This window comes from Xiphophorus couchianus, chromosome 7, assembly GCF_001444195.1.
Source record: "Xiphophorus couchianus chromosome 7, X_couchianus-1.0, whole genome shotgun sequence".
NCBI lineage: Eukaryota > Metazoa > Chordata > Actinopteri > Cyprinodontiformes > Poeciliidae > Xiphophorus > Xiphophorus couchianus.
In genome coordinates, this window is record NC_040234.1 from 21,678,308 (window position 1) to 21,701,716 (window position 23,409).

The 23,409-nt window shown below is 36.1% G+C and overlaps 2 protein-coding genes across 11 annotated transcripts in view; both read left to right on the plus strand.

Annotated features, from left to right (window-relative positions):
- Positions 1 to 11,218, plus strand: part of LOC114147845 (LIM and senescent cell antigen-like-containing domain protein 1) — a 38,238-nt gene extending 27,020 nt beyond the window's left edge. For 4 of the 10 annotated variants that reach the window (XM_028022538.1, XM_028022542.1, XM_028022536.1 and 1 more), the window contains exons 3-11: positions 650 to 716; positions 827 to 947; positions 2,419 to 2,568; positions 3,041 to 3,191; positions 5,451 to 5,543; positions 6,535 to 6,583; positions 6,707 to 6,782; positions 7,877 to 8,064; positions 9,573 to 11,218. In XM_028022538.1, coding sequence (XP_027878339.1) covers positions 650 to 716; positions 827 to 947; positions 2,419 to 2,568; positions 3,041 to 3,191; positions 5,451 to 5,543; positions 6,535 to 6,583; positions 6,707 to 6,782; positions 7,877 to 8,021 — 852 coding nt within the window. In that variant the 3' untranslated portion in view covers positions 8,022 to 8,064; positions 9,573 to 11,218. The other 6 variants (XM_028022534.1, XM_028022535.1, XM_028022537.1 and 3 more) reach the window with 6 other exon arrangements.
- Positions 11,219 to 12,581: 1,363 nt separating this feature from the next.
- Positions 12,582 to 23,409, plus strand: part of ranbp2 (RAN binding protein 2) — a 32,963-nt gene continuing 22,135 nt past the window's right edge. Inside the window, exons 1-10 of the mRNA XM_028022510.1 lie at positions 12,582 to 12,786; positions 15,958 to 16,025; positions 16,113 to 16,224; positions 17,356 to 17,508; positions 17,618 to 17,848; positions 18,613 to 18,755; positions 19,502 to 19,697; positions 21,263 to 21,403; positions 22,424 to 22,583; positions 22,670 to 22,851. Of these exons, the coding sequence (XP_027878311.1) occupies positions 12,715 to 12,786; positions 15,958 to 16,025; positions 16,113 to 16,224; positions 17,356 to 17,508; positions 17,618 to 17,848; positions 18,613 to 18,755; positions 19,502 to 19,697; positions 21,263 to 21,403; positions 22,424 to 22,583; positions 22,670 to 22,851 (1,458 nt within the window). The 5' untranslated portion in view covers positions 12,582 to 12,714. The remainder of the gene's footprint in view (positions 12,787 to 15,957; positions 16,026 to 16,112; positions 16,225 to 17,355; positions 17,509 to 17,617; positions 17,849 to 18,612; positions 18,756 to 19,501; positions 19,698 to 21,262; positions 21,404 to 22,423; positions 22,584 to 22,669; positions 22,852 to 23,409) is intronic.

Below are 23,409 nucleotides of genomic sequence, written 5' to 3' on the forward strand. Positions count from 1 at the left end.
CCAATAAACTATTTCTGCACAGATGTTGAAACAAGGCCAGATGTTTCTCAGATTCCCCGAACAACACAAGGCCTCTAATGCGAACCACACAACCTGATCAATAATCAATACACATCAAAGACAAGGAGATCAGTTTTTCCTTCCCTTACTGTTCATGTTGCTATAAGTACACAGAGATAAAATGACATCCAGGAAACATCCACAGTTGCAGTTAATCTAATGACAAAGATCAAACTAATCATTTCCTTCTTCATGTTCAGATGTTTTGCTGTGAAATTATTCACTTTTTCTCTGTAATTATCCCCACTATTTGTATTTTATATCACTATTTTGTGATTAAATATCGCTTAAACCCCATGTATATTCAACATTGTCTATATCCATATCTGACTATATATTTGCATTCCATCATGAGCAAACATCAATAACTTTTAACATGTTAAAATGCATATATATATATATATATATATATATATATATATATATATATATATATATATAGTATATAGTATATACTGTATATATATATGTGTTAAAAATATTTAATGTAACCATTTTGTTGCCTGTTTAAAATACACTTCAACACTTTATGCCGGAGTTAGTGAGAAACTTTTGAATTATAACACCAGTAATATATTTGTTTTGACAGTTTGAAGGCAGGAAGTACTGCGAACATGACTTCCAGATGCTGTTCGCTCCTTGTTGCCATCAGTGTGGTGAGCATAAACCTTTCTTCTTGTACAGAACCAAATGAGAACGGACCTGGATTTTAAGAGCCAAATCGCTTCATTGCTGTTGTTTCTGTAAACGTTTGTTCTCCTCTCAGGTGAGTTCATCATTGGCCGTGTGATCAAGGCGATGAACAACAGCTGGCACCCCGAGTGTTTCTGCTGTGACCTTTGCCAGGCCGTTCTCGCAGATGTTGGATTTGTTAAAAATGCCGGACGGTCAGTGTTAGTTCAGTCACTAACTCTCATATTTAGTGTATATTTAGCTTGGTGGGTGCGAATGCTCCCATAAAAATACCTCTGTATTTAAACAAGAGAATTTACCTAAACCTTATAACACAAGTTAACTTTTTATTTTAAAAAATCAGAAAAGCTATAATTCTTTCTACTGTTGCTAAAATAATGGTTATTGATATTTACATTTTGATTCATATGGTGAGCAAGAGAATAAAGGTGTTGAAAATCAGTCCTGTACTCAGTTCAGTAAGTAATTGATTTAATCAGTTTATTTTAACTGACATAAAGTTAGTGCTCATGTCACGTCACACGGTGAACTTTGTCTTTGCTGGCAGTTGCCATGAAGTTGCTATGACAACAATAAACAAGCCACAACTTAGAGCTAGCTTTCGCCTCGTTCTTAACTTATACAAATAATATAAGTACATGACAACTATGACTCGAACACAGTTTGTGAGTACTCCACCTCTGTGTAATATTAAGAAAAATATCAGTCATGTTTACTGTAGTACTTACTGCCGAACTAGCAAAATTAGCTTAGCTAATGTAGCTTTTAGCTGCTAGCTAACACGTACGTGTAGCCTACGTGTATGTTACTATTTTATACATACTCTGCCTGTCAACAGAACTTTGTTATTCACACGAAGACTTCGTAAGTCCTTTACAAATCCGTTTAAACATTGTTTGTATGCGTTCGTGAACTTCAGGCTGCGAAACTCATCCATGGTCAGAAAAGCTATAACGAAGTAGTTAACTAGATCGGCAGCTTGTCCACATCGTCTGATATATTTTCCTTCTCTGTCTCATACCGGTCAATCCCGGCAGCAGCGATTTTGTTCATGTATCTTTCTCTTGCACATTGGTCAAAAGTGTCCATATATTTTCTTTTTGTTGGTCTAGAAGCCATATGTCCGCTGTGCATTGCGCATGCGTGTGGGAACTATGTATAGTTTGTTTTAAAAAAGTAACCTATGCTGGAAGATTAGAGCTAATTATAGAATAAACACCCCCTAAATGTATTGGTAGTTTTTAATAATAGGTGCTGATTGCTTTGAATATTATACTGTTTATACCTTCTGGATGCTCAACTCTTTATAAACAGAAACTGTGTTTTAAGCTGATCTTAGATGATCTTAAGATGAGACTATTATGTGCTCCAAAAAATAGTCTAATTAATCCTTAATGTCCTCCACCACATTAATAGAATGACTTTAATGTGCTATTAACTTTTAGTGGCTATTAACTGTATAAAACATTGGTGTAAGAAGTTGTTACTTTATTACTGGTTTTGTATCCAGTACTGACTGTTCTGCTTGAAATGGCCCCTGACTTTCATCTGATATCGCTCTGTACGTCAAATAACCTTCAGAAATGAAAGTTTTCAATCTTATTCATTCCACAAGAGACTGAGTTTCTAATCAAAATCGCCCCTCTATTTTTCTTCTGTCTGTAGGCATCTGTGTCGCCCCTGTCACAACAAGGAGAAAGCCCGTGGACTGGGAAAATATGTCTGTCAGAAGTGTCACGCCATCATTGACGAGCAGCCGCTGCTTTTCAAGAACGACCCCTATCACCCAGATCACTTCAACTGCACCAACTGCGGGTAAACACACAGTCACAAGCAAAAATAAGTGACAGGGCTGCATGATGCAAGAGACAATTAATGTGAATTTCATTGAAATTTCTCATGCATGCAGGCAAATGTCAAAGTTTTAGCATTTAAATACAAATGTTAGAGGATATTAACCAAGATTTTAGGGTTAGTGTCATAAATATTTGCTTCGTTTTTCTAAAAATATATTTTGAAGAAAATCTCAATTGATTGACTAAAACCTCGATACTACCATCTAGTGGAAAGGTTAGGCAACTGTCTTTGTAGGCATAAATAATGTGCACCCAAGTACCAGAAAATAGTTGAAAATCTTGATAAATATTCTACTTTTTTGAACATAAATGTGACTATTCCTTACAATTTATGTCAATATTTTTTTTCTGTAATAGAAATTGCATTACTATGTCAGTTCAGCTGAGGTTTAATGCCATTAAACCTCCTGAATTGTTTGAAATCTCTGCAGTAAGGAGCTGACAGCGGATGCTAGGGAGCTGAAAGGCGAGCTCTACTGTCTGCCCTGCCATGACAAGATGGGCGTCCCAATCTGCGGGGCCTGCAGGAGACCCATCGAGGGCCGCGTGGTCAACGCCATGGGCAAGCAGTGGCACGTCGAGGTGCGAATTTTAAAGAATTATTCCACCTAAAAATTCAACAGGTAGCAAATAGGGATGCAAATTATTGATTAACGAGTTAATCTAAACTGGTCTTGTCAGTCGACTTACGATTAATTGATAAGCTTCAATTTTGTCTTGTATGAAAAGAGCTGATCGTCTTTCCATAACCTGAAGGGCTTCATTTTTCATAATGTACTGAGTTTGAAGAGGAAAACATTAAATTTTAACATTATTTTGTGTCCAATGTATTAAATAGTGACTAAATAAACAGGAAATTTTGCTCTGTCACATTATTAAACTTGGACATATTTATAAAATACAACAAAACACTAATCTCTTAAGTTGCTGAAAGGAAAAATAAGATCAAAAGTATAAAATATGAACGGATGTTCATACAGAAGTGCAATTTGTGGTTGCTCTTGAAGGAAAGTTAAAACTTTGCTCGATGAATGAAATTTCTGAAAAGTTAAACACTTTCTACTTTAAAAGCTGTGGAAATGTCCACCTTTTTTCTAGAAAGTATGCAGACTTAATCAAAACTTTTCTGAGTTTTTGTTGAAATTTATTCCTCTTTCTTTTGTTTCTATCTACAATGGCCCTAATGTGCCATCTTTGCTCCGCCATGCAGCTCTGCTGAATCCGTGTTATTAAAACTACACTTAAAGAGCTTGTCATGTGTTTATATTTCAAAACAAAACCGCAAAAGTTGCATTTTGCATCCCAAACCGGACTGTTTCTCTTTCCTGTTTTGGAATAGCTGCCATCTTTAATTCCATATGGTTAATAATTAGGTTTAAGAATGACCACTGGCGCCTTCTGCTGGATGGCCGCCAAACTACGACACTAAAAGAAGGTCTGAGCGAACGCTTTTACTTAATCAACTGGAAGTCATTTTAATCTATTAAACGATTAATTGACAATTAATTGTAACTCGATTAATTGTTTGCATCCCTAGTAGTAATATAGAAGTTGGAGAATCATTCACATTGTACTACGAAGTCAATACTTATTAAAAACAGATTTATGTCTGTAGGCTTTAAGCGTCTGTCATGAAAAATTAATCAACTTAATTCTTTTTCCCAGTTTTTCACATTCACAGTCCGTTTCTCTGTTTTCCTCAATGTTTAGCATCATGTGTGTACTGTGTGTGAGCGCCCGTTTCAGGGCCACCCATTTTACGAACGAGGCGGCCGTGCCTATTGTGAGAGACACTTTGACATGGTGAGGGAGGGGCTGTGCACCTGTTTGAGTGTTGAATGCTGCCCGTCTCCCTGCCTGACTGAAATTAACCAGCCTTCATGCAGGGTTTACTGTAGATAGAATAGAATAGTACTTTATTAATCCCACAGTGGGGAAATTTACTTGTTACAACCATCGCAGTAAACAAATATGCCCCAGTAAATATCAAAATATCTAAAACAATATAAACAACTGTATATTAATAAAGTACTTACAGATAAATTATAAATTTAAATTAAATTGAAACCTAAAAATCTGTGTGATTTTTAAATACAAAATAAATACAGAAATACAGAATATGTTCTTTTGTATTTTCATTGCACAACTTTATAGAGCTCACATGCAGTGACATAAAGGTCACATGTGATTTATTGCACATTTATATTTTAGGAAAACATACTGGTTCATATTTGTTGTAAAGAATAAAAAGCTGACTAATATTGTCTACTTTTTATAACTTAGGCACTTTTTAAAGATTTAATTGGAGGTTTATTGTTAGAGGGATAATTCATTGACGAATAAGTCACTAAGGAAAAAATGCTTTATACCAAAGTATTGCTCACAAAGATAAATTGTACAACTTTAAAACTGTTATGGGTCTTAACTAAAACGGTAAATCAAAACTAATATGGAGAATGTTTCAAATAAAGCAAATGTAGATATAAATATCTTGTACAAAATAGATTTTTAATGTATTTGTTGCTTTTGTTGTTTTTATTTTACTATCTTCCTAGGTACTGTTAAGTTTTTCTTTTTCCTAGTTTATTTATTCACAATTTATTAGTCAGCAGAATATTTTAAATCGTAGGTGATTTTCTCATTTTGAAAGAACAATTTACAACTTCTATTAATAATATTTCTCCAGTCCCTGTGCGGATGCATCAGCAGCACATCTGGAATGAACGTTGTTGTTTTTTGGCCTCATAGTGTAACATAATAATAATGTACTGATGAGTGTGATGATGTCACTGACTGATTTATGCACTAACCATGTGTGCTGGCCTTGGGTTGTGCTTGCAGCATTTTGTGTGTGCTAAGTGTGAGAAACCCTTCCTGGGTCACCGTCACTACGAGCGCAAGGGCCTGGCTTACTGTGAGACGCATTACAACCAGGTAACAAACACAAACAACCAGGTAACAAACACAACCAGGTAACAAACACACTATAACCAGGTAACAAACACAAACAACCAGGTAACAAACACAACCAGGTAACAAACACACTAAACCAGGTAACAAACACAAACAACCAGGTGACAAACACAACCAGGTAACAAACACACTAAACCAGGTAACAAACACAACCAGGTAACAAACACACTACAACCAGGTAACAAACACAAACAACCAGGTAACAAACACAAACAACCATATAACAACTATAAACAACCAGGTAACAAACACAAACAATCATGTAACAACTATAAACAACCAGGTAACAAACACACTATAACCAGGTAACAAACACAAACAACCATGTAACAACTATAAACAACCAGGTAACAAACACACTATAACCAGGTAACAAACACACTATAAACAACCAGGTAACAACTATAAACAACCAGGTAACAAACACACTATAACCAGGTAACAACTATAAACAACCAGGTAACAAACACACTATAACCAGGTAACAAACGCTCTATAAACAACCAGGTAACAACTATAAACAACCAGGTAACAAACACACTATAACCAGGTAACAACTATAAACAACCAGGTAACAAACACACTATAACTAGGTCAAATTAAACCTATTATAAGAACTGAGAACTTTTTAAACTGAAAAAGTGAATTTTTAACATGTGGGTGTTTTGGGATACAATCATCAACTTTTCTAAGCCATAGCTTTCTAAAATAATCATAAGAATTGAACCAATAATAAATCTGAAATTAAAACTAATCTGATTCTGCCATTTTATCATCAATAATTGAAGTTTAATGTAACTGTAATTTCTTGGGTTTATGCTTTCAGATGCATTGTAATCCAGCACCCTTTTTTGTTTTTAAGTTTTATGAAAACAGCATGTTGGGTGAACCATGACAAAATAAAAAAACAAACATTTTGCTACGTTGCTAATCTTCTGTTTCTGCCTCTTAGCTTTTTGGAGACGTTTGCTATCACTGCAATCGTGTCATCGAGGGAGATGGTGAGGAAATTCTCTTTAACACTGTCATTCTGAATCGATGTGTTTGATCAAATTAGTTATAGTTTGTGCAGTAAATCAGAAGAATGTGTTTATAATCTGCCCTCTGTGACTGTTTATTTCCAGTGGTGTCTGCCCTCAACAAGGCCTGGTGTGTCAACTGCTTCGCCTGCTCCACCTGCAACACCAAGCTCACTCTCAAGTAAGTTACACGTTTTATCGACACACAAACCGTTCAGATGCTCTTTGTTCAGAGGTTTATACAGCTGTTAATCACTGATTAATGATCAGAACAGGAAATAAACCGCATCTCATTGAATTTAAATTATCATCAAGTTAAATCATTTTTATCTGCTTCAAAAAGTGACACCCTTATGTGTCATTGCACACAAATTATACATTTCTAGCAGGGTTGAAACAATTAATTGTATTAATTGTGATAAATCAATTATTGAAATAGTAACTAATTTATCAATTGATTAATAATTAACTGGATTACAGAGATTCAAAAACAAGCTAAAAGAACAACCTATTCAGAGTAGCAATTAAGCCAAAATTGTGGGAAAAAAATATAGACAGTTTGCTTTTAAGATTAAACAAAAAAACCTTAAAGTGTCAGTTTTTTTTAAAAAAGTATTTCGATTTTTTTAATACAATATCAAATTTGTCTAAGAAACTAAACATTTAGTATTCCACTATAAGCCATGATCACCAAAATATAACAGAATTAAATGCTTTTAATGTTTAAATGCTCCATAAGTAATCTATATAATTTTCACTCATTTAATGGAATTTCTTAATTGTAATATATTTAATGACATTTCTTCCAAGTTATTCAGATTCACCTATGTTAACAATAATCTTCACCATATTTCTGTACATTTATAACTATGTTTTATTTATTATTTGTAGCAATAAATGAAGAATGAGCTTTCAAACCAGTATTATTGTTTTATTTAATTTGACTTTGGAGCACTGTTTTCCATCCTGATGTGACCCTCCCTGGTTGCATTTGTACTTTTTGACATTAATATAAATATAAGTTCATGATTTACGCCAGGGGTTTTCTTCTTTGCATGCTCTTCAGTTGTCAGTCTTGCCACTGAGACTTATTTTGCTGCTTTGAATCATTATTTTCAGTCTTATCTTTACTGATTTCTAATCTGTCTGTTGTCTTTTCTTCCATCTCTCCTGTTGCTTATTTCTCTTTGTCCTCTCTGCTGTCTCCAAACATTTCTTTTTCCTCCTGAACTGCTTTGTCTGCCGTTCATCTCTCTATCATCCCTGCTCTGTCAGGGATAAATTTGTTGAGGTGGATTTGAAGCCTGTGTGCAAACACTGCTTCGAAAGACTCCCAGACGATTTGAGACGTCGGCTGGCCAAGCGTGAACGTGACTCAAAAGAGAAGAAGAAGAAACCACTCATACCCATGTGTCTTTGATACTCTCTTGCTCTCTGTCCTCCTGGCAGCTGTTCCTCCTTTGGTCAGTTTTGATCTTCCTTCAGTTTTCTGCTTTTCCCGCCATATTTAACCCTAAAACCTCTCTAACACTTATTGAAGCAGAAATTTGGCTTAGTTGAGTGACGTAATACTGAAATGTTTTTCCCGCACGTGACCGCCTCTAAGCAGGAAATGAAGATCAGCATTTGGACCAGAACTTGCTGTGCTAACAGAATCAGAATCAGTTGCAGGCTGAAGGGAATGCTTTGTTTCCTGGTTCCCCGGTTTGTCTGGTGTTAGGAGTAAATCCTTAATCACATCCGGCAGCTTTCTGCCATCATCTGAGCAAATCTAAAGCTTCCTCTTGTTGCTATGCGTGACCCCGTCCAGATAGCGTAAATACTGTAGGAACGGCTGAGTGAAAACAAAAGCTGGAAAAAATCAATCCAAGTGCCTGAAAACCACCCCACCGTTTTTTTGATCATTTATTGCCTTTTAGTTTCTAGAAAATTAATTGTTTCAAAAATCCTACTGTTTGTTAAATCACATTCCGTTCTCTAGCAACCCCAGATCAGTCCAGCCCGTCACCTAGCAACCCGAGCGGAACTCTAGTACATTTGGCAGTTGGTTCTGAAAGGAGCTCAGAATAGGCAGAACTGTTCAGACTAAAGTATCATTATTATAAAATATTTTGTTCAAAAGATGTAATAAACATGTTTTGTGAAGCTCATTAACCAATGCTAACCTGTTAAAGGAAGCATAATGTCACCTTTGAGAAAAGGAGGAGAATGATTTTGAGGAAGCAATGAAGACTGCTAATCTTAAAACACAAAATGTTGCCATGTATTTTTGGTCTAGTTGCTAGTGAAAATATCTTAGCACACCTGAAATAAGACTACACGTTTCAGTAACATAAAGGAGCTTGTTTTAAGTCAACAATTTCTTAATATTGAGTAGATTGGCAGATTATTTCACTTATTACATGGGAAAATTGTACTTTTTCATCAATATTAAGAAATTTTGACTTAAAACAAGCTCCTAAGTCTTGCTAAAAAGTTACCTATAAGTTAGTTTTCTCTTAGATTTAGTTTTTTTCTGTGTATGTTCTGTAGGTGCTAGGGCTAGGCGATGTGGCTTAAAAATAAAATCCCCCTTTTTTTCAGACTAGATCCAATATCTGATTTAAAATAATTTTCCCTAACTTTCTTTACTAAAAAATCAATTTTAAATGACAGAAAATATTGTCAAAAAGTGGTTTTTATTTCAATCATGTGTGTTGAACGATGGAATATCAGAGCCAGGCTACATTATTTTTTGTTGAATTACAAAAACAAAAAAAGTCATAGAATTAAAGACGTAATTTTACGAGAAAAAAACTTGTTTTAATGAAAAGATTTAATTATCATTTATTAATTCTTTACAATAATTCCATTGCTTGCCAAAAGATTTACTGAATGTGCCAAAAAAGCAGCCAAAACCCACCAACGTTTTTCTACCACTAGATGCTTTATTGCTACAGGGACTTCAACTGGTTATGTTTTCAACCCGCAGGAACAAGTTTGTGGAGTTCGACATGAAGCCGGTGTGTAAGAAGTGCTACGAGAAGTTCCCGTTGGAGCTGAAAAAGCGGCTGAAGAAGCTGTCCGAAGCTGCTGCACGGAAGTGAACCGACGGTCAAGCAGCTGAAGGAGATGAAACCCGGAGGTGGCCGACCCCATGACCCCCTCACCTGTAGCCCCACACCTGCAAAGTGCCTTGATTTCATCCTCCTTAAACTGGTTTAGCTTTGCTCGTCAAGTGTCTTCTTGCATAAATTCTGTCTTTATACATTCACTTGTTTCACTGCGATTTACATTATATGTTCTATATTTAATAAACTAGAGAGACGTGGAAATAAGACTGAAAAGCTGTTCTGACAGGTTGTTTAATCTGTTACCTGAAGCCAAAATCGCCTCCTGTTAGAATAATAACAATACATAAACCTAAAACAAGCTAAAGAAATATGTTTTATTAAATGTTAACACACAACACAATAAACCGTTACAGGCGTTTTACTAAACTAAATGTGTATTAAGTTTGAAAGGTAAAATGACCATGTAATGAGAATTTGTGCTCCAGATAATGATTTTGTCTAACATGCATCTGGATTGAATGCAGTATTTTAGATGACACGTTGCAGTATTAATTTTAATTTTTCATATAACATGTCAACAGCTCTTAGTTTTATACTCACAGAGACATAATGACAGTTGTTATTGTAGAAAAAAGTAAGAAATATTTAATTATTAATTTATAAATTAAGAAATGTATAAATACTTGATTAACATGTTATCAAGCGTTTCTTAATATTAATTATTCTTGGTTATTAAGTCATACATAATGGACATTCAGTGACCTAATTCTTATTCGGTAATGAAAAATGCTTTGTTGCTGAAAAGTGCGATACAAATGAACTTGATGATGAAAATAATATCACAAATATTATAGTAATGAAATAAATCCCCAATTTTTTACCCACTCTTAATTAGTCGATACATAATGCTAAAGCAGAAAACCTGTGACTGTGCAGTCCACTCCAACATCTGAACCTCCACTTGTAAAAATCAGTTCTGTTGAAAACAAGTGCTGGACACATCAGGTGTCGCTGTGACAGGATTTAAGTTGCAGCAACTGCTGCCACATGGGTCTGCGTGCGCGTGTTGCAACTTGTGGTATGTGCAGAGACCGGATGTGAGAGTCATGTTCGATGTTAAGAGCTTTTGCCTGTAAATCCAGTGAATGAAAGCGATCCTCTTAACTACTTCCTCAGCTCAGACTTGCTTTGCAAAACAAAGCAGCAGCCTTCTGTTTCAAAATAATTATTTATCCGTCGTATTTTACCTTGCAAGGCTTTGCTCTTCGTATTTTGATTCACTAGTAAAAAAAAAAAAAAACATTCCACAGTTGTTTTATGCAGAAGCACCCAATGGACTGGTTGTTGTTAGGCAGATCTTCAGCAGCACTATAAATACTCCAGGGTGTAGTTTTATTTGCCATGTTGTACCATGTGTCAACTAGATTATGTTTTATGGAAAGACGCCTGTGTCGTACTGTATTTTTCCTCCGAAGACACACCAAAGTGCATGCTTTATGTTTTCCTTTACTGCTACTTAAAGTCCTTTACTGACACAATAAACACAATTTGCCCAAGCTTGAAATCCGTGTGGACTGGTGTTTTCTAGTTAAGAGCTTCTCATAATTTTTTAATTAGGATTATGGATTTATGGTGTACAGAAATGTGGCTGATGTTCTTGAAACCTTTTATAAAGAAAAGATGCTTTCTTAAAAAGTAAAGTTTCTGACAGAAATCGTTTAAAAGGCCATTTCTAAGCAGATTTACTTCTTTAAGTTACATTTTAAATTATATAGCTGCTAATGTCAATGCTTCTAGAAACTCTATCTTGGTTTTACTCGATGTTAGTGCTGTGTTTGAATTAGCTGATCATATTATAAATACACTGGGAATGTGCTAAAGACAGAGACAACTGTGTTATTTGTTCATTATAAATCTGGGCAGATGAAATTCTGTCATGGTGTTCCTCTGGGAGCCATTCTCGGACCACTTTTTATGTCTAAATGTAGAATACCACATCTATGATGATGACACTCAGCTTTGAAGAAAAAAAAATTCTTCCAATGGAAATAAATGAAATATTTATTACATTTAATTTCCCTTTGGGATCAACTTAAATTGAATTTCAATAAACCACACTTTTTGCCTTTAACTTCAAAGTAAGTACAACCACATCCATCCACTGACTTTTACACAACAGCAGACTTTTATGCTCCAAAATCTGCTTTTTATTCATTTATAAAACTAAATAGAGCAAGTATTTTCAATCTTATGGCTGTATGGACCATTTTACTAAATCAAGTCCAAATTTGCAAGATGAAAGCATATGTTTAGTTTTGGGTCTACAATGATTTATCCATCTCTTTCTAACAAAATAGACGGACTCTTTCATTTGCTAAATCAAATATATTGCATGTTTATGTAACTGTGGTGCAAATAAATAAAAATCCTATAGAATTTTGTGATTTTATTCTTTTGTCCACATATAAGAAGATGGAGGCGTATTTACATATTAGAATGGCACAAAGTCCAGACCTAAATATATTTCAAGACTAGAATTGCAAAAATGACCAAAAAAAATATCCAGAGAGGCTGGATACATAATTATGCTACATATGAACTTTTAATATTAATAAAATTTATGAACATGAAGCAGCAAAAGTCTAAACAAGGAACTCATGATAAAACACAAGGAACTCATAATAAAACATTTTAAAAGTAGGAACAGAAACATGTATTTGTTTAATGTTTCTGACTCTTTTATTGCTTCTTTTTTTTAATAAACAGAAACACTCATAAATTTAGTGCAGGTTATAGAAATGTCTATTTACTTTATGTTTGGACTTCTACAATCTCAAACCTCTTTTAAACTACAGTGCGTCAGCGTGCGTAAGATCAATCTCGGCTCTGATTGGTCGGAAAGTCTGTTTCAAGTTTGCGCATGACAACGTAACGAGCTCTGCCATTTGACTGCGCATTATCACTATGGGGAGTTAACGTGATGTTAATGTCAGTGTTTCTTTTACATTTCGTGAACTGTGGTTAGGTTAGCTCTTGTAGAAGTCTCTGACATTTGAAGCCATGAGGCGGAGTAAGGCAGAAGTGGACCGCTACGTTTCCTCCGTACAGAGTTCCTCTCCTTCACTCAAAGAGGTAAGGTAGTGCCAGCGGCTAAGCATGTTAGCCTGCTCCCCCCGCTAGGTCTGAGCCGCATGTGACAGTCAGTCGGCGTTTAGCTTCAAACTTGGATGTATTTCATCCAAACACAGCTTGAAGTTTTGACTACGCGATCTTGTCACCAGTTTGTGTTTATGTTTGTTGTCGGTTGAACCTCTGTTAGCCGTCTCCGGCTAGCGGCACATGCTATCAACCGGCTTTATGGCGAAGAAGTTAGCTTCAGAAACATAGCATCTGATTCGACGCTAGTTTTCTGGTTTTAAACGAACTAAGGGTACCTTTTATAAACTCCAATTGAATAGTGTAAAACATATAACGATTTTAAATCTCAACATCTTAAGGTATTCTCTAAATTTCAAACGTTGACTGCCTAATGTAATCATAGTTATACATTATACAACTTGTTGACTAAGAGTCCTTTATTTACAGATCACTTCCTATTTATGAACATTCATTATTTCAGTGTAAAATAGTCCAGTTCAGCTTTGGCGTGTGCCAATTCTCTCAAATCTCTAACTCGAGCTGGGCAATCATTGTCTAACTGTTGTAAAATAAGTGTAATAGCCCTTTATTTACTCTCCGAATCGGATGCCAACTTCGGTGTTATCGTCCTGCCTTGAAATGCGCGGTTGCCCGTAGGTTTCATAAAATAGCGCCAGCTTGTCACGCATCACATTGATGACATCTTTACTATTTCTTTAGTGACCTTTTTGAAATATTAATTGATGCTGTAAATAACGACGATTTACTCACAGTTAAGCTTCACACAGGACGATGCAAAAAGCAGATCCAAAGTCCATCCCGGTGTGTGAAACGAAACTGGGCTTGACCAAGTTTTTCGTTTAAATAGTAAACCAGGATCAAGACGAGCTAACAACGTTTGCTTCCTTAACATCTACTGTAGAACAAACCAAAACAATTTATTTGCATGTATTGGCATGCCTGTTGGAGTCACTTTACTCTTCATTTTTAATTCTCAAAATACTTATAACTACAGTTGCATCGGAGTAAAATACTTTGTAGTAATAGTTATAATAGCTAAATTCTGCATGATGATTGAAAACGTGCTTTAACTGTTTAAATAAAACTGCAGCATTAACCTGTCCATTTCTCTTTTAGCTCTTTTAAGAGGATAAAAATATTTTCTTCTATCCTTCCTGTTTGGGTGTTATTTAACTTAGGGATAGAGGTGATGTCACACTGTGAGTGGGTTTAATAACTTTCAAACAGATAAAATTAGTTAAAAATGACACTTTTATTACTTTTTAATATCTGATATTGCTGATTTTCTACTAAGACCTAAATAATTGTTTTGTTTTCCCTTCTCCACATGATCAGAGAGTATTCTGGATTAATTGGTTTATTTGTTTATTTATATATATATATATATATTTTTTTAAGTCATTGTGATGGATTCAAACAGAAATATTTAATGAATTATTTTTATCTGATTTATTTTGGATTGATTCCTCAAATAATTTGTGTAATTAAAAAAAACATTGCAACATTTAATAATGCTATCTTCTGTCTCAGAGCTTATGTGTCAAACTGATTATAAATAATGCATTAAAATATGAATAAAAATCTTTAAATTATTCTCTGTTAGAAACTACAGTGTTGCTTTACTGTTAGTATTTTTATGGGCTTACAAATCTTTACTTCTCAACTGACTGACTAGTCTTGTGTTTTCTTTTTCAGAATCAATCTGAAGTTATAGATTCTCTTTGTGAGGCCAGAAAGAGTCCTGATTAGACTCTAAACAACAAACTAAGTCTGCCTGAAGCAGAATAAAACACATAATATTCATGTACTTATTCATGACAGATAAAAATCCAAAAGAACAGGGATTATTGGTTTTCCTAGATTTAGTGAGGACGGGTTTAATTTGGCACGGTTGTAATTCTTCATGGATTAAAGGTCGACAGCGATTGCATGAATGACATCAGCTTATTTTGAACAGGGAGTACTGAACGGCGAGGCTTCAGTTACGTAAGGAGATCAGACTCTGCATACAATAAAATATGTATGTTATCAGATGAGTCCAGATTAACTCTTTATTATATGGAGTCACTAAATGCAAGCTTTGACAAATTTGGCATGTAAATAAAGCTGCACGCGGCTCTGGGTGTGTTTGTTTTGTGAGTCAGGTGGTGCAAGCAAAAGATGTGATATCAGTGTGTAAGCATGCACCTGTGTTCAGAGTAGTCAAAAAATGTACGCATGTAAGAGTAGTACTACTTCAACATACATTTACTTCAGTAAAAGTGGAAAGTAGCTATCCAAGAAATGATTCAAGTAAGAATAAAAAAGTGTTTTAGTAAAAGGTCTACTCAATTACTGAGTAACTGATCAAATTATCAACCATTTAACATTTCAAAAGTGGAATTTTTGGTATTCTTAAAGATGAACATGATAGTAATTCATATAAGTAACAAAAAATAACAAAGTCAGACAAAGGAAAATGTTTCCAAATCAAGTTTCTTTCAATAAAAAATTGTATAAAACTTTAACAAAAACTGCAGGTGTGTCTATGTCTGGTGAATTTTTATTTAAAACATGTTTATTTTACATTCAGTGGGTAAAAAATCCAGAAATTTTAGTCGAGAGTAGAAATACTTCATAATAAAATTACTCAACTAAAAGTAAAAAGTGCAGTGTAGTAAAAATACTCCAAAAAGTATTTTTTTTTCCTTTTCAAAAAAACTACTCAAGTATATATAACTAGTTGTTGCCCAACTCTACTGACTTCAGTCCAGCACCTTTAAGCTACAATCTAAAGTAACATTTTCCAGATCTGTGTCAAGGTTTCCCCCAGAAAACTTGCCAAGCCCCGTGGTTGGGGCGCTCGGACAGTCATTCATCCAGAGGTCCGCATTACTTTTGAGTTAAAAAATGTTTAAAGTTGACAGGAATTTTTAAAATATCACTTGATAATTATGTGTTATTGGAAGATTAATATCTGAACACCAACCGTAAATCTTCAAAAATGCAAACATTTTAAAGAAACTTAAGTAAATATGCAACACTAAGCCTGGTACTGGCACAAGGAAAGCCTGGTGGCCAGCCAGGCTTATTACACGCTAGGGGAAACCCTCCTGTGTTTTTAGATAATAAATGTTTATATATTGTTTTCCTTTTTTTTTACAGAAGCCGCTCAAAGGATTTCTATTTGCAAAACTGTACTTTGAAGCAAAAGAATATGAACTTGCAAAACGGTAAGCACCTTTATTGTAGGGAAAAAGTTTTTTTCTTTTGTTGTCCTTGATGTTGTATTGACTGTACGCATCTCATGCTCTCCCCAGGCATGTATCGGAGTATCTCAAAGTGCAGGAGAGGGATCCCAAAGCACACAAATTCCTGGGACAGCTCTATGAAAGAGAGGGAGAGATCAACAAGGCAATCGGTTGCTACAAGGTGGGAGGATTGTGTTGCTTTAACTAGGCTGTAGCGACTTGTTGAATGATTCAAGTACCTCTATTACTAACATTTCTCAAGGCAAATTATCCACCTTGAAACTTCATTAAATTATGTTTTACTGTTTAGCACCTTGTGTTCAGGCTGGATGATTATTTGTGTTGCTTGTCGACGAATGCTAAGTGCTATTAGCGCAACAAAGAACTAAATGTCCTTTTTTCATGTTCTATCCGGCTTTGGTTGCTAAGTAACCAAAGGCTGATTTAAATTGGTTTGTGAGCCTGCTGTTTTTTCTTTTTTTATTATTAAATTGAATATACTTTCAGACCTGTTTGACATTTTTGTCCAGATTGACTTAAAAAATGAGCTATTGTTAGTGAAGCACAGATATGAACATTTTGGTCTATTGATATTAATCTCCCTGTTATGGTAGTATTAACCAATATTTTATCAAATTTTTCATTAGATTACTTGATTAATTGATAGATTACTCGATTACTAAAATAAATGTTTACAACAGCCATAGATTTAAAGGGAAAACTGATAAATTAGGCTGGACAATATGGCTGAAAACGTATCTATATCATGGGTGAGCAAGTAAAGCCTGGCGGCCCGCCAGGCTTATAATATACTGGGTGACCCCCTGGGATTTTTTTCGACCTAGACCACTGGCATAACCAATATGTATCCGATCTTTCCAAATGTGATCTGAATCTGAACAGCCAGATTGTACTCATAATATTATTCTGACTATTCGCGACCTGAAAAGTGCAAGAGAGAAGAAAAACAGCAAACATGGCGGTCAATAATAAGGGTTAAGTTGGATATCAACTTCAAAATCATAAGATATGGTTCACCGTCAGCATCCATGTTTACCTCCACAAACACTGAGCACTAGTTCTTTTTTTAATGGCGGTTGGCAAAACACTGAGTTCTCTTTATGTGTCGTTATTGCGCTCCCTAGTGCGCATGCGTGACACTTTGCAGTTCACACAGGAGCTCACATACAAGTTGCACATATTTGGAAATATGAACGACCACGGCAAAAAAATAATCCGATTTCATAAAAATTTCAGAAGTGAGCATTAAGGCGTGCAGTGTGAAGGTAGCCTAACGTCTGTTTCCATGCAGCGCTCGGTGGACTTGAACCCGGTGCAGAGAGACCTGGTGCTGAAAGTTGCCGAGCTGTTTGTTGGTAAGGGAGACTGCAACAGCAGAGCCGAGTTCTGGGTGGAAAAAGCTGCAAAACTCTTGCCTGGAAACCCAGAAGTCTTCAACTTAAAGGTCAGAGCTGCTCTTACCCAGTGAAACGTCTCCATAGCCCTTCAGCTGTGCAAGTGCTCGTCCAGCATCAACAGCTGCCTTGTTCTCACGTCTGTCTGTGTCCGTTCAGGAGCGCCTGTTGAGCCGTCAGGGCCAGCAGGGTTGGAACCAGCTGTTCGACCTCCTCCAGGACGAGCTGGCAGCCCGGCCGGCCGACTCTCTGGTGAATGTAAAGTTGGTTCAGCTGTTTTGCCAGGACGGTCGGCTGGACGAGGCCGTCAAACATTGTCTGGCTACTGAGAAAAAGGGCTTTCTGCGCAACAGTCTGGACTGGTACAACGTGCAGCTGAACACGTTACAGGTCAGGACTTAACTTTCTTTTCTTTTTCTTTTTTTTTAGTGTGGAACATCTATAATTTAAAATTTTCTGTTGTTTTTTTGGATCGTTTAAAAACCTGAAGCAATTTCAACTTACAAAACAAAAGAAGAGGACTTAAACGGGGTCTATATTTATATTTTGCACATTTTGTCATTCTGAGTCTCAGCTACTTCTAGAAACAATCTAAGCTCTTAAAAAGAAAAAGCAGCTGTTTTTGGTGTCTGAAAAATTTGCCATTTCAAAAACCTCCCGAATGTTACATCACGAATGAGCAGGCACTGCCGTCACCTAGCAACCCCAGCAAACCCCAGCCCATCACCTAGCAACCCAAGCGGCGCTCCAGCACATTTGCTTTGGTCAGCTGGTTTTTCAGCTGTTTGTGCTGTACAATGGCTGCTGGAAAAGACAAATGTTCTCTTGTTGACCTGCCATCCAGAAGCTCATTGCTGCATTCTTGTTGGTTGTGCAGGGGGCTCTATTAATTCTTTTCAAAGATGTTGGGCTGTATAATTTTGCCTCTTTTGCAGCCATTTTCACATGCAAGTGTAAACTTTGAGTTGAGGGTGTGGCCAGCAGATTGTTTAGGATTTAACGTGACAGAAACCCTAAAACAGCTCTTTATACAACTAATGCCAGAAAAAAAAAATTAATGAACTTGTTTTGATTCGCACATAGACCTTCCCTAACCTGTTCAGGAAAGCATATTAGGTCACCTTTAAATATAAATGTGTTCTTTTTTCCTTCAGGAGTATCTGGCTCAGCCCAGCGTTTTAAATAATGAGAAGATGTGTCGACGTCTCCAAAGAGAAGTGCTGCTGGCGCACTGCAGCCTGCTGCGAATCAGACTGTCTGAGAGCGGCGTGCAGCCAAGCCTCGACGCATTCAGAAGGTCGGTCAGGCCCAGTGGTTCAAATTGTCTCAGAAGTTATTATGATATACAATAATATTGTTGTTTTGAGATCATTTTTGAGTAATATGATGGTAATGGCATGATAAAAGATCAATAAACTTTAAATTCTGTTGAACATTTGACATTGGAACTGGAAAACATTTTACATATCCAAAATAAGGAAACAAAACAAACCAAAAAGTGCCGGTAGACAAAATTTCACTTAAAGAAAGGGGGCTAATTGAGACCAAAGAACCAGATTAAACCTTTTGTATTCCAGTGTTACAAAAGGGACAATAATAATGCAAATAGAAATTATTTACCTGATAAATGTGATTGATTTTTTTGCTTATTGCAACAGGCATCTCTTTTTCAATTCAAATGAAACCATTTATATTGAAACTAAATAAAAATCAGGTGGTCTTTCACATGAAAAGCCGAAACGTTTGTGGTTCTAATGTGAGAAAATGTGGAAGTTGAAGGGATCTGATGCATTTTAGCAAGGCGTGGTTCATTGATCTTTTCTAAAATATTATTTCCTTGTGTCATAGTTATTGTTGTTTGGCTCCGAATTATTTCATAGAACATGAGACCAATATTATGGGATTATGTAATAAATATGTTCTCAGGATCAGTGAAGTCTATAAAATGTTTCAGAGTTGAGACAACTGTCTATGAATGTTGCTGTTTAATAAAGTTAAAACTAGTAATAGTACTTACAATAACTTTAACAAATTTCTGTTCAGTTTCGACCAAGCTATGCAGGCGCTGAGCGTAGTCGCCGCACGCTTTGCCGATGAACTCTTTGAGGTGTTTGTGGAGATGAGGGCTCACCTGTACCTGCATGCCGCCACGCTGCTGCTGAAAATGGCTCAGGACCGGCAGCACGCCTGGAGAGCCGTCATCGACCTGGCCGCGCTCTGCTACCTGCTGGCATACCAGGTACCCGAGTGTCGCTCCGGTATCGGACCAAAACGTGAAGATGACCTCAAGCAATTATAAACCATTTAAAGTATCATTTAGATTAGATTTTAGCACTAGTAGAGGAGCTAGGTGTAACTTCATGCTTAAAAAGGAAACTATCTGAAATATTACCCAAATGTAGCTATTCAAGGAAAAAAAAAATCACATTATTCACATTTTTGTGCTACCATTTGTGACTTTACTGCTTCTAAAAACAACCTACCGTATTTTTCAGACTATAAGCAGCTACTTTGTTCCCACGCTCTTTGAACCATGCGGCTTACAGCCCAGTGCGGCTTTTCTCTGGATTTTTCTTCGACCACCAAGGGCTCGTTAGCATGAAGTCAATCATTGGAAATCAAAGAAGAAAGTGCTGATTTTCATTTAGCACAAGCACATGCTAGCAGCAGGCATGACAGAGAAATGTTTTCAAACTCAAACTCCCTCATCATGGAAACCACACGAAGAAGTTCATCTGATGCAGCTTTTAAGTTGAAGGCTATCAATCTGGCAGTACAAATCGATAGTCGCTGCACGTAAACTCCGCATGAACGGATTCATGGTTCGGCGTCGGAGACGCAGGGCTGCGTCCTTAATAGCAGATTTATTAAGAAAAACCGAGAGCGGCGGAGATTCCAGCGGCTCGTAGCCCGGTGCGGCTCGTATATGTACGTTTCCAGTTTTTAAAAAAACTTTGTAGGTGTGGCTTATAGTGAGGTGCGCTCTGTAGTCCAGAAAATACGGTAGGTGTTTTTCAGCAATTAGTTAATTTTTTTGTGTGTGTCTGAAAAACGATTAATTTCACAAACCTCCTGGATTTATAGACTTTAAAATGAAGCTGCTCTCAGTCCAGATGCTATAAAAAACATGAAATGATCCTTTATTACATATTGAATATTGAACACTCACTTTTTTTATATCTTATCTATACATCACATAAGTTACTATATTTATTTAGTTTTATTTTTTATTTGTGCCTTTTTTTATGTTTAGTCTCTTTATGTTTTGTGATTTGTGGAAAATAAATGTAAACGGATCCAGTTTGTTCAATATTTATCTCTAAAATATTTTGAATGTTATTAAATAAAATTGCTGCAATTGAATCTAGAAATGTTATAGAAATTTTGTCAGGATTTACAACATGTTTACTTTTTTGTTTGTTTTTGGTTGGGATTTATCTCAGAAATATACTTTACGATTCTGAGGATTTTGAGTATTAAGTTGTTCATGCACATTTGCCTTAGAATGATCATTTTATTTCCATTTAATTGATGCTTAAAACAGAGAAATAGACAGAATCATTAGTAAAATGGTGATTTGAACCTATGTATACCTACATTCTGCTTATGATCAAGATATAAAATTATAATAGTCATATTTTCTTCATATCAACTCAAATTTACTGTATTTTACAAAAACTTACAATATTTTGGCATCATATATTTTAATAAAAAGCTTTTAGACGGGCTTTATTCTTAATTCTTGGTGTCTTACTTGGCTAGAAAAGATTTTCCTTACATTTTCTTCTCTTTGTTTTCCACCAGGCTCCCAGACCAAAGACTAACGTGACCAAAAGAGACCAGTCGGCGCCGCAGCTGCTGGAGCTGCTGGCCAGTGACCGGCAGAGTCAGGCGGGGCACATGCTGTTCAACCTGAGCACCGACGCCTCCACTTTGATAAGAGAGGTCGGCTTATTTCTGTCCTGATTTATCGTAAAATCCAAATGTATGTCTTCAAAAAATGTGGAAGGAAGTTTTAATTTCACAGAATTTTACTCCTGACATTAAGACAAAAGTGCAAAAGCATTCTATTTGCAAATTATTGTTTTTAATTATGAATATTTCCAGAAATATTGTGAAGTCCTTGAAAGTGTTTACGTTTAAGTTGCACAGTTTTGTAATAAAGTCCAATCTAACATTTGATTAAAAACGTTATTTCCAGTTCAGACTAGGTATAAAAAGACAAACTATTTTTCTCACCGTCTGAAGTTAAATCAGATTGAATTTTTCTTTTTTTAGGCTAGCTACAGTTACCAAAATAAGTTCTACAAAAATCTGCCAGAACAGTTTTTATTTATTTTTAAAAATATTTATTATTCCTATCGGCTGAATGACTTGTACACAGCTCCCAAAAGTCTGAACCGGAAATGATCTGCTCCACTGATCCGCCATCTTGGTAGGCAAACATTAAAGCATAGATGAGGTAACAAAAATAAAGTATATTGACACTCTGGACCAATTTGGACGATCAATAAATCAATAAAAAAAACCTGCTGTCAGAATTGCCCGTATGAGACAGAATGTGGCTTGTTGTCATAGCAACTGCCATGACAGTTGGTTAGGGATCCCTACCAAGATGGCTGTCAGCTACAAAGTTCCTAGATGTAACGTCACAAGAGAGCTATATATTGATCTGTGAGATTGAAATACTTGTTAGCCTGTAATTTAATTTTTATTTATTTATGTTTTTGTTAAATTAGTGTTTTGTTCTCTGACCATTCAGAGACATTTCAAAGCGTAAAATTTTGTTAGTTTAGTTTACTGTAAAATACTAACAGAAAACTTATAACTAACATTAATAAATGATATTATGTAATAGTGAATTAAACTGTTTTTTTCTCCAAAGTTTGGTGCTGGAAACACTCTTGAATTTCGCAGTGGGAGCTGTGTGCGCCCCCTGGTGGTAGTGACTGTGTTTGTGTGCAGGTGGTGGAGGCGTTTGGGAACCGTAGCGGTCAGGAGTCTCTGTTTGAGCTCCTCTGGGGTCCGCAGGCTTCCTCCGTGTCCTCGTTTATCGCCAACGACGACATTCACTCGCTCAGCTCTCTGGGTCCAGAGCTCTCTAAACTGGTCAAGTGGGACTCGGGTACAAACCTTTAAAATCTGCCTCCAGGATCAAAGCATCCAAAAGAAATGGTCTTCCTGTAGAGTGATAACTTCTTCTGTTCTTAGGCTCCATCTTGCTGCACGGCGGGGAGCTGCAGCATCTGAGCTGGCTGGGGCTGCAGTGGACGCTGCTGGACCAGAGGCCGCCCATGCGCGACTGGCTGCAGCAGCTGTTTCCCAGGCTGACGCTGGAAACGTCCAAGCTGGACACCAACGCGCCGGAGTCGATCTGCCTGCTGGACCTGGAGGTGAGAGCCGATCAGATCTAAATCAGATTGATTATTGATTGAGCAATAAGTGAAGTGGGAGAAAGATCACACATCTAGAGTTTGTTCAGTCTTTGCAAAAAGAGTTCAAGCTCAGTCAGATTGATCTGTGAATGTCAATTTTTAAGTTTTGCCACAGACTTATAATTGAGATGCAGGTCTGGACTTTAACTAGGCCAAGCACTGCAACCATGTGGCTCTGTGGACCTTCCACAATGTCTCCTATTAACAGTGGCAAAATGTAATGAAGAATAATTTTAATAAGATATGACAAATAGGCCTGTCACACTAAACATTTTTTTCATTTATTTATTTCAAACAGGTTTTTAAAAACAAGAAAACATGCATACATAACAAAGAACAAAAATAATTACTAATAAATACTAATTAGCTGTTTGAAAAAGAGTAGAAAGAAGTAAAAGCTTATTTAGTCCTACTTAACTCATTTAATAAACTATAACATAGCGATGAAATAATTATCAGAAATTTGCAGTTAAAACCGTGTTTTCATATTGATATGCCTGTTAATACTGTGCCAAA